Source organism: Fundulus heteroclitus, chromosome 7 (genome assembly GCF_011125445.2).
Source record: "Fundulus heteroclitus isolate FHET01 chromosome 7, MU-UCD_Fhet_4.1, whole genome shotgun sequence".
NCBI classification, from domain to species: domain Eukaryota; kingdom Metazoa; phylum Chordata; class Actinopteri; order Cyprinodontiformes; family Fundulidae; genus Fundulus; species Fundulus heteroclitus.
The window spans coordinates 6174622-6186458 of NC_046367.1; the positions used below are offsets into that span (position 1 = coordinate 6174622).

Consider the following 11837-nt stretch of genomic DNA (forward strand, 5'->3'; position numbering starts at 1 on the left):
AGCAAAAGAAGAAAAAAAAAAAAAAAAAAAAAAAAAAAAAAAAAACAACGTGAAAATTAGCCTGGTCAACACATTACACTGAGCTGAGCTGTCGACCGCCCCAAGATGGCGCCCCTAAATCCCGTCAGCGCCCATAGGTGAAAGCGGTCGATGCGGGGTCTACTCTTATATGTCTATGATTAAATGGTCAGTTCTGCCACCCCCCCCCCCCCCCCGACCCCCACCCCCCGGCCCCCAAAAATAACTCAGCTTATGTTTGATATGTGTTTTTATTATAATTTTTTGGCATAGCGTTTATACAGGTTTGATTTTGTGCTATCAGTCAAGCTAACAAAACATTTTCCGGTCCCGATTATCTTTTTTTCCGAGCTCCAGCGAATGCAGCATAAATCCCTCCGAGGAGGCGGGGATTTCATCAGGAACGTAAACTGAACCAAAGGAGAGTGGATCATTAAAGCCCAGCAAGGAGCACTTTGCTTTGGTTATCACATTGGACATACGCTGAGCTTGGATCAGCTTTGACGTCATCCATCCATCTTTTACCGCTTGCTGTCGTGCCAAGGAACCGTAAAGGAAGTTTGGGATCCACTGTCACCAAAGGTGTGTTTTTATGTGTGGAGAGGTCAGGTCGTAGAAGTCTGCAGAGGCAGGCGTCCAAACAGAAAGCCGAGCTGTAGGAACGGATCAGCGGCATGGATCGGCGCTGAGCGCTTGCCTCCGGTAGGATGGTCCGAGGAGATCCCGCTGAGGTGGCCGAACTCGGCTGTGGGTTGTTCGTATAAGCGGAGCGGACTCAAATGGAAGCCCAGATGAAAAACTAGACACGTCGACTTGTGTGTGCGTGTGTGCTTGTGTCTGTCTGTCTGTGTGTGTGTTTGCCGAGAACAGAGCTAGAAATCTGGACGCTGACTGAAGGCGCCGTGACAGCATGTGGATCCCGGGAAGAGCTGCTCTGTGCTGGCTGCTGCTGGAGACGCTTCTGCGCTCTGCTGGAGGTAGGAGCGATCAGCCCGTCTGCTCTGCGACATCATCACACACGTACAGCCCGTAACCCTGGCGGGGATAAAGACAATCACTTCATTTAGTTCGTTTCTGATGCCATATGAAACGCTTCTCTCATAAAATCATAACTCGATCTAAAAGGAGGTTAATTTTACCTTTTTCCAAAAACACGTTATTTATTTCTACCCTTCTCGGTGTTCAATAAAAATAGATTTTGGTATACAACAATCAACTCCTAATTATATTCGCTAAGCAGCTCTTTGCATGTTTCAGCTGGGATGTTTGCAGTTGGAAGCCCTCCCCACCATCACCCTAATCTTTAGCTCCCTCCAGATGTTTTCGGTCAGATACAAGTTTGAACTCCTCAAATCGTAGGTAGAAGAAACAGGTCGATAAAGACATAAACCTGCCAGTGGTATGAAGGATTCTGGAGCACATACACAGCGTTTTGACACTTACACCTCTGATGACATAAACCTGGATTCCCTACTAGAGTGCTGGATGATGTTTTATCAGCTGCCATAATTACATAAATAGTTGCTCTGACTAATATATCTCTTGTCAGGCTGGTTACAGCACAACTATGAAAAGATTCTACTGTTTTTCCTCCTTTGTATTCATTAACCTTTTTATCATCTTAGAACGCTTTTAGAACCAGAGGGCAAAATTCTGAAAAACATCTCATTTTCAACTCTCAAACAGCTTTTGCAAACAGCAGCGGAAGTAGTTTATTAGCTGGCTGATTGGTAAGAAATGCACCCGGCTAGGCCGGGCTGTTTAGGCTGAAAGAGATTCAGATCATCATGAAGTGTTACAAACCATAATATTCAAAAGAGAAAATTGTATGACACATTATAATCCCCGAGTTGGTCCCAAAAGGTGGTGTAGAGCCAAAACTCTGAATATCTTGGAATTAAATATTCAATGACAGGAGATGGTGTTTGTGATGAAATCAGCAGAAGAAAGTGGAATTTATACACAGAAAAACACACCATTACAATGAGCTCTACAAATCTTAAAGCCATGTCAGTTCAGCGGAAGAGAAGCTGTCCTGGTGTGTAGAAGAACAAATCAGCATGACTGATCTCCATCCTGTACCAGTCCAGGAGACTATGCTAGTGCAGGTCCTCCTAAACATAGACACGTGACTATTTGTAGAGACCAAGCACATGATCACAGTTGCTGTTTTTCTTCTGCATGGCAGCATCACCTGTGCAGTAAATGACACAGTCAGCAATTTCTTCTTCAGTCCAAAATAGTGATCCAACCTTTCTTCACTGCATGCAGTCTGGTTAACGAGGCGGTGCGGCACAGCAAAAATTCCGCAAGAGGGAGGTTTAACCGGACGGCACAGTGGTTACCCCATCAAGCACCTGAATTTCCCAAGCTAAACATAAAACGTCGGGCGCTATACATGATAAAGTTCCAGTGAATTTCAGAATAAAATCACCACACCAACTTAACTAGCTTGACTAGTGCAAACAAAACGGCAACACAGAAACACGTTCTCCCCATGGCAGAGGCAAAAACTTCCTCGTAAAGCCCTAAATCTTAACTTGTATAATATGGACATTTTGGAGCACATCAGACATCCCACCACCACCCATACCTGTGCAGATATTTATCCCAGTAGATTATTTTATCTTTAAAAAATATTAATATACAGCAATATAAACATCATTTGTATTTTTTGTTTAATTTGTTTTTATTTAGAATGATTTTATATGTTTTTTATTAATTTTTCGTTTCTCACAAATTTCTTTAAAGCGTTGATGTCACACAGTAATGCTTAATAGTGGCTGAGTGGCCTTAACCCCAGATTGCTCCCCGGGCGCCGCACATGGCAGCCCGCTGCTCCCCTAGGGTGATGGGTTAAAAGCAGAGAAACCACATTTCGTTGCTCTGTACTTGTGACAATGCAATGACAATAAAGTTGAATTCTATTTTATAAAACATACGGAGGAAGTTGTTCTGTTGTTTCATGAATGCAGCTATGAGATCTGCTCAACCTTTTGAATAGTCTTGTTACTGAAAAGTTCTATATAAATAAACTTGTCTTGCCTCTCCTCCATGTGGATATTCGTCTAGGGAACAAAATGTATGACAGCAGCAGCCACTACAGTCTCTCTTACTATGAGCAACACGTTGAACAGTGGTTGAGGAACGGCTTGGATTGCTTAGCGAAAAGCCTCGCCTGTTGGATCAACAGGATAAAGTTGGAGGCCCTAGATTCAGCTTCCTGGGGTTCAGTATAACACTGCAGCCCATCTTACTGGGTGTGAGCCAGACATAACATCACAGACACAGTGCAAATAACTGATGTTTGGAGTTGGGTTGTGCCAGTGACTCTGGATGATCAGCCCAAGTACCTGTCACGGAATGTCCTAGTTTATGCTGGCAGAAAACCCACATTAGATGTTTCAGAGTATGATGTATGGTGTGTTTTTTTTTTCCACAACTATTTGTTTTTCTTCACCTACTTCTTCCTTCATCTTTTCCCTTTCAGCGGTTGCCACGACGAGTTATCTGTCTCCATCTAACCCTAGCTTCTGCATCTTCTTTTGCCACACCAACTACCCTCATGTCCTCTTTCACTACATCCATAAATCTCCTCTTTGGTCTTCCTCCAGGCCTCCTACCTGGCAGTTCCAGCCTCAACATCCTTCTACCGATGTGCTCATTATTCCCCCTCTGCACATGTCCAAAGTATCTGTCGGGCTTCTCTGGCTTTGTCTCAAATTTATCTAACATGAGCTGTCCCTCTGACCTTCAAAAGCTCCCAGCAGTGTCAAATGTTGATTCTCTGTATTCACCTGTGAGAAATGATCTCCTTGCTGCTGATCTTGTCTCCTCAGGTCTTAACGTATGTATGAGTGGCAGTGCCACGTCCTGTGAGGAATGCCTCCTGATCCATCCCAGCTGCGCCTGGTGTGCACAAGAGGTGAATAGCTTTCATCATGCAGACACCTGTAAGGCAACGTGTTGCACAGAGATGGCTGTAGGGCACTTTTAACAGTTTATCGAGTCAACATAAATAGTCATTTCAAATGCAGTTGTTGTAATTCAGTGAGCATTCAGTGAATGCTGTGCCATTTATTTGCTAAAAGAGCTTGACTAATCTGAACATGTCTGAAACTGTATTAACACGAGACAATAGTCTACTGCTTATCTGTAACATTTTGGAAATAGTGGAAACATTTTATTCTGGTCACAGTGAACACAAAGTCAAGGTTAACCATGAAGTTTGGATAAGATGTCTTCTAGACAACATTCCACTACAGAAATCTCTCTTTAATCCGGTATCAAAAGACTAATTGTGGTTGTCTAAAACCCGAACCCTCAAGCAATTTGCTTAAGTGATAAGATTAAGCAAGCTGAATGGAAGCTTATAGCCAGTTCAATGTTAATATAGTCTAAAACGGCCTTCTGCTGAGCTATATTTGCAAGGAATGTACTAAAAATGTGGTGATTGTGGAGGAACTATCGTCATATTAACCTTGGTCATTTTAGAAGCAAAAGCTGGTGTTTTTTTTTTTGGGAGGGGCTAGATTATCTTTGATACTACATGTATCAAACCAGTTCAAATCCTGTGGTACAGTACCAATACATTTAGTTCACAAGAAACAGACCAGCTTTAAACAAAAGTTTCACTCGTAGAGGAGATGTTTCACAAGACACAACCACATTTTAAGGGATCTGTCATCAGTTTAGAATAATTCAGTGCAGGTTTGACTTGTCTAAGTATTTTTAGATTTTAGTCACAATCTTATTTAATACAGAAAAAGGCACAGCAAACACTGTTTTGATAAATGGACTAGAGGGTTCATGAATCTTAAGCTGCATTTTTAGGGATCTCTGCTCAGTGTAGAATTATACAGTTCAGCATACATATTTTAGGTTTTTAATTATCAAATACATTTTCAAGTCATTAAAAAGGAAAAAAAAAGAGTGAAAAGGCCCTTAACATCAATGTTGTAATCTAAACATAAGGTATGGTAAGATTTTTCTTCCCATGCAAACTCTTCCTGTCTTGCCTGTTTTGGCTTCCTGCTAAAATGCTGCCTCACAAACACACCAGTTCTTGCATAAAGGAGTATTATCAGCCACACGGAAGAGAAGTCTGTAGTATCGGACCCGATCAACCTACCAGGGCATTTCCAGAACCACTCTTTCTTTAATCAAAGTAAGAGTCTCAAACATACCTGCAGGGTGGTGAGCTTAAATCTCTCACCTTCAGATCTGTTGCTCATGATATCAGCTTCCCACGATGCTATGAGAAACTGGAGAGACTTCAGTTTGGCATGAGATGTGATGGTGTTCTCCCCATCTAACCCAACTATACTGTATAAACTCCAGCTGGTACCTTGTTATTTCTGCTGAACTTTAACCAGATTATATCAGTCCACCCGTCATATTTGTAAATGTACTTATTCTCATTCAGAGTTGCAGCCAAACTGGTGCCTGTCTCCAACAGCTATCTTCAAATTCTTCTGCTGAGAACACTCCCAAACTCATTACATTGGATGTTTTTTTTTTTTTTTTTTTTTTTTCCCCCCATGCATTTGGTTGATGATGTTAATGCTGCTGTAGAAAGGTGGAAGCTGACAGAAGGCTAAGTGTTCTACCATCAATAGCTTCTCATCATACACTCAGGGCTGTGTTTTAAACGTTTTTACCTTGTAATACATGCTATGCTTCACAATGACATCCCCTATCCCCTAACCCTAGAAAACATTATCTTGTGTCTATACATGTGTGTATGTTTTATGGAGCTGATCAATCTTATTGTGTTCACAATGCAACACTGAAATGATCAGTTCCGGTCCTCGAGGACTGAGGTTTCCCCGCGTCTATGATTTTAAATTAATAAGTGTTTTCAAGCATCCTGCAGAACTTGCTTAGGGATGACTGAAATCATTCAGCTATTTCAATGGGTTATGTTTGAAGAAGAGCCATATCTTGCAGCCAGGACTCTGGCTCAGAGCACTGGAATGTCACTCTACTTAACATATTTGCCCTCTGTAAGTAAAATAAATAGGTTCTTTGAAGGTTTGTAATAAATTACAGTAGATATGGCTCAATGAAATAACCCCCAGTGATATTTCAAATTTGAAGAAAAAATATAAGCTTGGGTTTATTACAGGTTAAGGAAAAGTCTTTGATTCTGCTGAGTTGAGAACTTCTCATTTAGATGATTGTAGATGATGGTTTCCTGTTTAGGCCTTTTGTGTCTTTTATTGCGCTGGCGAGATTATCCTTGTGAGCTTTGCTGCATCTCATCTTGCAGGATTTTGGGTTGCGTCGTTCTCTGACATCCCGATGCGATTTCAAGCAAAACCTACACAAAAGGGGCTGTGAGCCGCGCTTCATCGAATACCCGTCAAGCAGCGTCTCCATTCTGAAGAACTCTCCCCTGAGCACTAAAGGGTCAGGGTCGGCACTGTACGATGTCGTCCAGATCATGCCTCAGAAGATCTCCCTCAGCCTGCGGCCAGGTAAGAACTGCCTGAACATAAGGAAACTACAAAACCTCCATCTGTGGGTAAACCAGCTGATCCCCACCCCCTGCAGGAGACCCCACGTTGTTCAACCTGGAGGTGCGGCAGGTGGAGGACTACCCAGTGGATCTCTACTACCTGATGGACCTCTCGCTCTCCATGAAAGACGACCTGCACACCATCCGTAACCTTGGTACCAAGCTGGCAGAGGAAATGGGGAAGCTCACCAGCAATTTCCGTCTGGGCTTTGGCTCCTTCGTGGATAAAAACATGTCCCCCTTTTCCTACACCGCACCCAAGTACCACGAGAATCCCTGCAACGGGTAGGAGGCAGCAATCAGATTTAATACGACCAACTACTCCTGCTTTACTTGTTTTTGCTGTTAACTCCATTGTTTTTGGTTTGATTTTTGACAAGTTTGCAGTAGATTGAACGGTGACAGCTCCTATTGCTTTTTAAGATGATTCACATATAGTTTGAAGGGTTGCAACCGCTTCAGTGTGAAAGAATGAAAGGAGAACTCTCTGGTCTGAGCTGGTGTTGCAAACAAGGTGAACGAAAAGCAGAACAGAGTGCAGAGAGAGGAGGAGGGGGGCAGCCACAGTGTTTACCCTGGAGGTGAGACAATCATCGCGCATCACTTGGCATCTAGGTTATGTCCCAGCTCAGTTGTGAGTGGATGAACCCCGGCTTCCTGTTGTCAATGCTGTGTGAGGGATCCTTTTACAGGACGGGGGTGTTCCTCATGTAGATAATCTATGTCCTCAACACATCACTGATAGATATGTAGCATAGCTCTGCTGGGTTCATGTACGGTCGGGAGGAAAAAAGCGAGGCATGTTGACTGTCAGATAAACGGTCATGATTTGGGGATGCACCAATCAGGCTTTAACTAACCCCGTTTCTGTTTAAGATATAACCTGCAAATTCAGATGTTCTTCCAAGGGACACAAAACACACAAACTGATTTGTGTAATGTTTTTAAGTTGTTAGTTAAATTATACTTTGTTCTCAATAAAAGGGGAATAAGCATTAGCAACCACAAGTGGGCGAGGCTGCCACCCCCCTTTGGTGGTCGGGGTTATAGCCACTTAAATTAGCATATTTTACAGTGAAGATATAAAGACGCAAAGAACACTTTAAAGGGGACATATCAGCCAAAAATCCACTTGATTTAGCCAGTAAATACATTTTGTTGTGTACTTGAAGTCTCTAAGAGAGCCGAAAACTTTATTGTATTCTGCCCAGGTGCTGCGTAGATGTCGTTCAATTTTCTCTGTTCTCTATTATGTTTTTTTTTTTTTTTTTGTTGTAAACAATTACATCACAGTATTTGCTGCGAACCTGCTAAACATGATCATGGACATATGGCAAATCAATTTTGTAAATCCTTTGCAGCGATTTTGTAATCCAAGCTGAAGGATACCGAAGCTACAAGTGCATAAGTAAAAATGTTCGGTTGTTGGTCGTATTAACCCACACAATTTGTTACACAGTACCCAGCATACTACAAAAATGGCCGAACGGGGTGGATTCTATAAACATGGGACCTTGGAAGTGACTAGAACCTCTGAGCTTAATAATTTGAAGGGGTGAACAAATGGCATATATAGTAGAATAGAATATTGCATATTTACTTCACTGTTTCAACGGGATGTAATAGGTTAGTTTGATCATATGCTGTATTTACCTTTTTATTTTAATGACCTGTTCATATTACTATTATTTTTCTGAGGCTAAAAGCTTTACTATTGTAAAGAATATATTGTACTTTTTAGCATGGTTGTATTGTTTAATTCTAGCTTAAAGCTACATCTTTGACATAAATCCTGCCAATGTCTCCCTGCACAGATACAAGCTCTTCCCCAACTGTGTCCCATCCTTTGGTTTTCGTCACATCCTCTCCCTGACGGATCAAGTGGACCGTTTCAACGAGGAGGTGCAGAAGCAGATGGTGTCTCGGAACCGAGACGCTCCAGAGGGCGGGTTCGACGCAATCCTGCAGGCCGCTGTTTGCAAGGTGACGTCCTGTCTTTTATTTTGAATGCTCCTGCCACTGGTGACGATGCAACGTCGGGTCATACTTGGTCTGTCTGCTTGTTAATGAAAAGCACCACAGGGACAGACAGGAAGCAGAGTCTGGTGCAGCTGCTCTATCAGGAGGACGAGTTCTTCACAGGCTCAGTCACGTCCCGCCTCCCCCCCACTTTAATTGTTTTCTAAAGGAAGAGAATGACCTGCCTTGTAATTTACTTGAGCTGCTGTCTTTCAAATAGTCTCTGGTCAAAGGTGCTACTCAGTCTGATGGTCTGATTTAGTCTCTGCCCGACTTCCAGGTGTAAATCCTGTTTCATGAACTCAACTTAATTCCTCCAACATGCTGCATTTGGTCATGTTTAAGTAAATTCAGCCGATTCCTGAAAGCTCTGCATAATTTCTAATGCAATCACGGTCACTGTCTGACAAAACTGCTGGCTTACGCAAATAAAACACAAGAATTCAGTGGTTCTCAGCAAATTCAGATGCCGAGGTTTTGCTTTCCAGCTTTTCTTTTTGTTTTGTTCGTCAGCGAACTTTGCGAAATTTAAAGTTATAATGGAGAGAAGAGGAAGAACCAGTTACAATTCCTCAATTTGCTCTGGGTTATTAGAAGACAAAAGTCAGTATCCTGTTGGTATTTCAGTTAGAAATCTACAGATAAGAATTTGTGGGCCAAATACCACAGCAGTAACATGGGAAGATATGCATTCAGAATATTTTTTAAGCCTTCCCTCCCTGGTCTTCAATGATCGCGATTACAAGTCGAGGCTTGCAGTATAAATTAGGTCAGTTGCTGTAAAACAGGGTTTCACAAAGACAAAGCCAAAGTTTATATTCTCACCATTTTTGTCTTTGTAGGGTGTTTTTATTGCCAGTGGCAGGACTAAAACAGCAGTCTGTGTGTGTGTGCGTATTTCTAAAAGAGGCTGAACTCCAAAAGAGTCAAACACAGTAATGTTGCTCCCATTAAACTTCCTGTTGTCTCCTAAAATACCTTGTGTGCTCTCGCTGTCTTGAAGCCTAAATGAACCACTGACATGTTGAAAATGCAGTTTTTTCATAAATGGCACCTTGCGTTTCTGCTCCTCATTCACTTTTAGTTTAACTTGTTAACTAAAAATAACTAACTTGAAGTCTTCACTCAGTAACACCTTCTTTACTCAAGAGTGTTATTGTCAGCTGACCTTGTATGGCATATATAGATATGTTAGTTCACTGATTGGACCAATTACCAAATCACATTCTAGATTTTCTTTCCGGCCGGTCACCATTCAGGACTGACCTGGATGAGAACATTCCAGTTCTGTTCGCCAGACTACATTCTACATCTAATGCCTCACCTGCTTTGTCGCTAACTCGTTTAGATATGAACTCAGTCTGCTTTGCTTGTTAATTTGCCGAAAGACCGCATTTTTAAAAGATTAATTTTCTTTAACTTTGCTAGAACTTTTTAGAGTAATAAAAGACTGAATAGTAACCCCCCCCCCCAAGTATTTTGGCATAGCTATGCTCTTCTTAAGCATCTTAGGCTAAGAAATAGCCCAGAAAATCATGGATGTTTGGATTTCTAAAGTGTTAGAAAACAATTACTTAGGTGGGAAAAGTAGAAGAGCAGCAACTTCCTACAAGTAGCATCACAGTGCTTCTTTCCCTCAACACAAACGGGGTTTGATGCAGAGCTGCACAGAGCAGAGTTTATTCCCACAACAGCGTTTGTGTTGTTGGTGTTCAGAGGCTTCTGATCGGGCCGCCCACAGCTTTACATAATGAACAAAAGAGCAAAAAAAAAGCCCCTCTGCTGATTGGGTGAAATGTTGTTTCTTTAGCAGCGCGCATTAGTCAGCAGTCTGCATGCCCTGCCTGTTGTTTCATGGTGATAATGGCCTGGACTGGGTCTTTTGTAGAAAACGGCGAGTGTGTGGATTAGTGGTTCTAGGGCTTCTGGAAAGAGGGAAGGTGCAACTTTCAATGACACGTCAATAAAATAAAATAAAAAAATCTAAGCTTGAGGATTAAAAATTTAACGCTGAGTTGGTTTCTTTCCTTCTTATGTTTAGGCTTTAACAAGATTTCCTGGTCAGACCTTGCTGTAATATTTCCAATAACCGTAACAGCACCTCCTGCACGGCCACAGCTGGCTTTTGACTCTGCTGTAACACTCACAGGAGGAAATCGGCTGGAGGAAGGAGGCCTACCACCTGCTGGTGTTCACCACAGACGACGTGCCGCACCTGGCTCTGGACGGCCGGTTGGGGGGGCTAGTCCAGCCTCACGACGGCCGCTGTCACCTCAACGACCAAAATGAGTACAGCGCCTCCACGAAGATGGTGAGATGAAGGAAAAAAATAAGAATAAACCCACAGCATCTCATGGGCTAAGAGAAACTTAAACATTTCAATCAATTAAAGCTTTTATTATCCTTTAGCTTCTGTGTTTTCCAGTGTTGGCATGTGACGACAGTTGAAACATGACAGTTTTTGCTTATGATTTACAGCCAGCAGGGTTTATTGGAATAAACATCCTAGATTATCTGAAAAACGATGAGCATGGTGGTAAACCTTATGATTCATATTTCGTTTGTTAAATGACAATTTCCTCACTCGTGTTGGACTTCTGGTGTGTTACCAGTATCAAGGGGTTAAGAGTTAATGTATCAAAACCATAAACATTTATTGTCTCTATGGTCATTGTTACAATGACATTGTATGAAGTCATTGTAATTAAATGCCAGAGAAAGGGACCAGAATATACTGTAGCTGTTTGAAGCACGTTGGAAGCACTGCCCCTCCCCTACCTGTTGCTGAGTCCTGGCTGAACAAAGGCTTTTACATTTGTACCTCACTTTACACAAAAAAACTAATTAATTTGATGAATTTATTTCTAGTGTTGCAAACATGATTGGTCATGGTGTGGCAACTGAAAGAGCGCCATCTATCACTCTTATTAAAACTACAGCTGGCTGTCGTACAGGCCGGTTCGAATAAAAGTTAGATCAGGTCATTTTGTGCATTTTAATTTAAAATCAGTGTGCTGTGGAAAGCCTTGTGTTTTTTTTGTTTTTGTTTTTTATTCAAGGTTATCAATCTGGGACACTGTCAGACTGACCCATGCAAAGATCTGAGTACTTTTTATGTGTACTATCTGTGCTGAAACTGTCTAATCCCAGATTCCTAGGGATTCCTCTTATTTGTCAAAGACATTTGGTTTATCGCCCAAAAGACTTTTTCAGGTGTGAACATGGTTGGACGTAACAGCTTTTTAAGTTTCAGTCAGAACCACACTAATTGCGCCATTCA

At 41.9% G+C, this 11837-nt stretch overlaps 1 protein-coding gene across 1 annotated transcript in view; it reads left to right on the plus strand.

Moving 5' to 3' along the window:
- Positions 1–255: 255 nt before the first annotated feature.
- itgb5 (integrin, beta 5) overlaps positions 256–11837 on the plus strand; it is a gene marked incomplete in the record, with an annotated part of 81906 nt that continues 70324 nt past the window's right edge. The window contains 6 exon segments of the mRNA XM_036138812.1: positions 256–995; positions 3858–3943; positions 6290–6497; positions 6574–6823; positions 8353–8521; positions 10707–10868. Of these exon segments, the coding sequence (XP_035994705.1) occupies positions 929–995; positions 3858–3943; positions 6290–6497; positions 6574–6823; positions 8353–8521; positions 10707–10868 (942 nt within the window).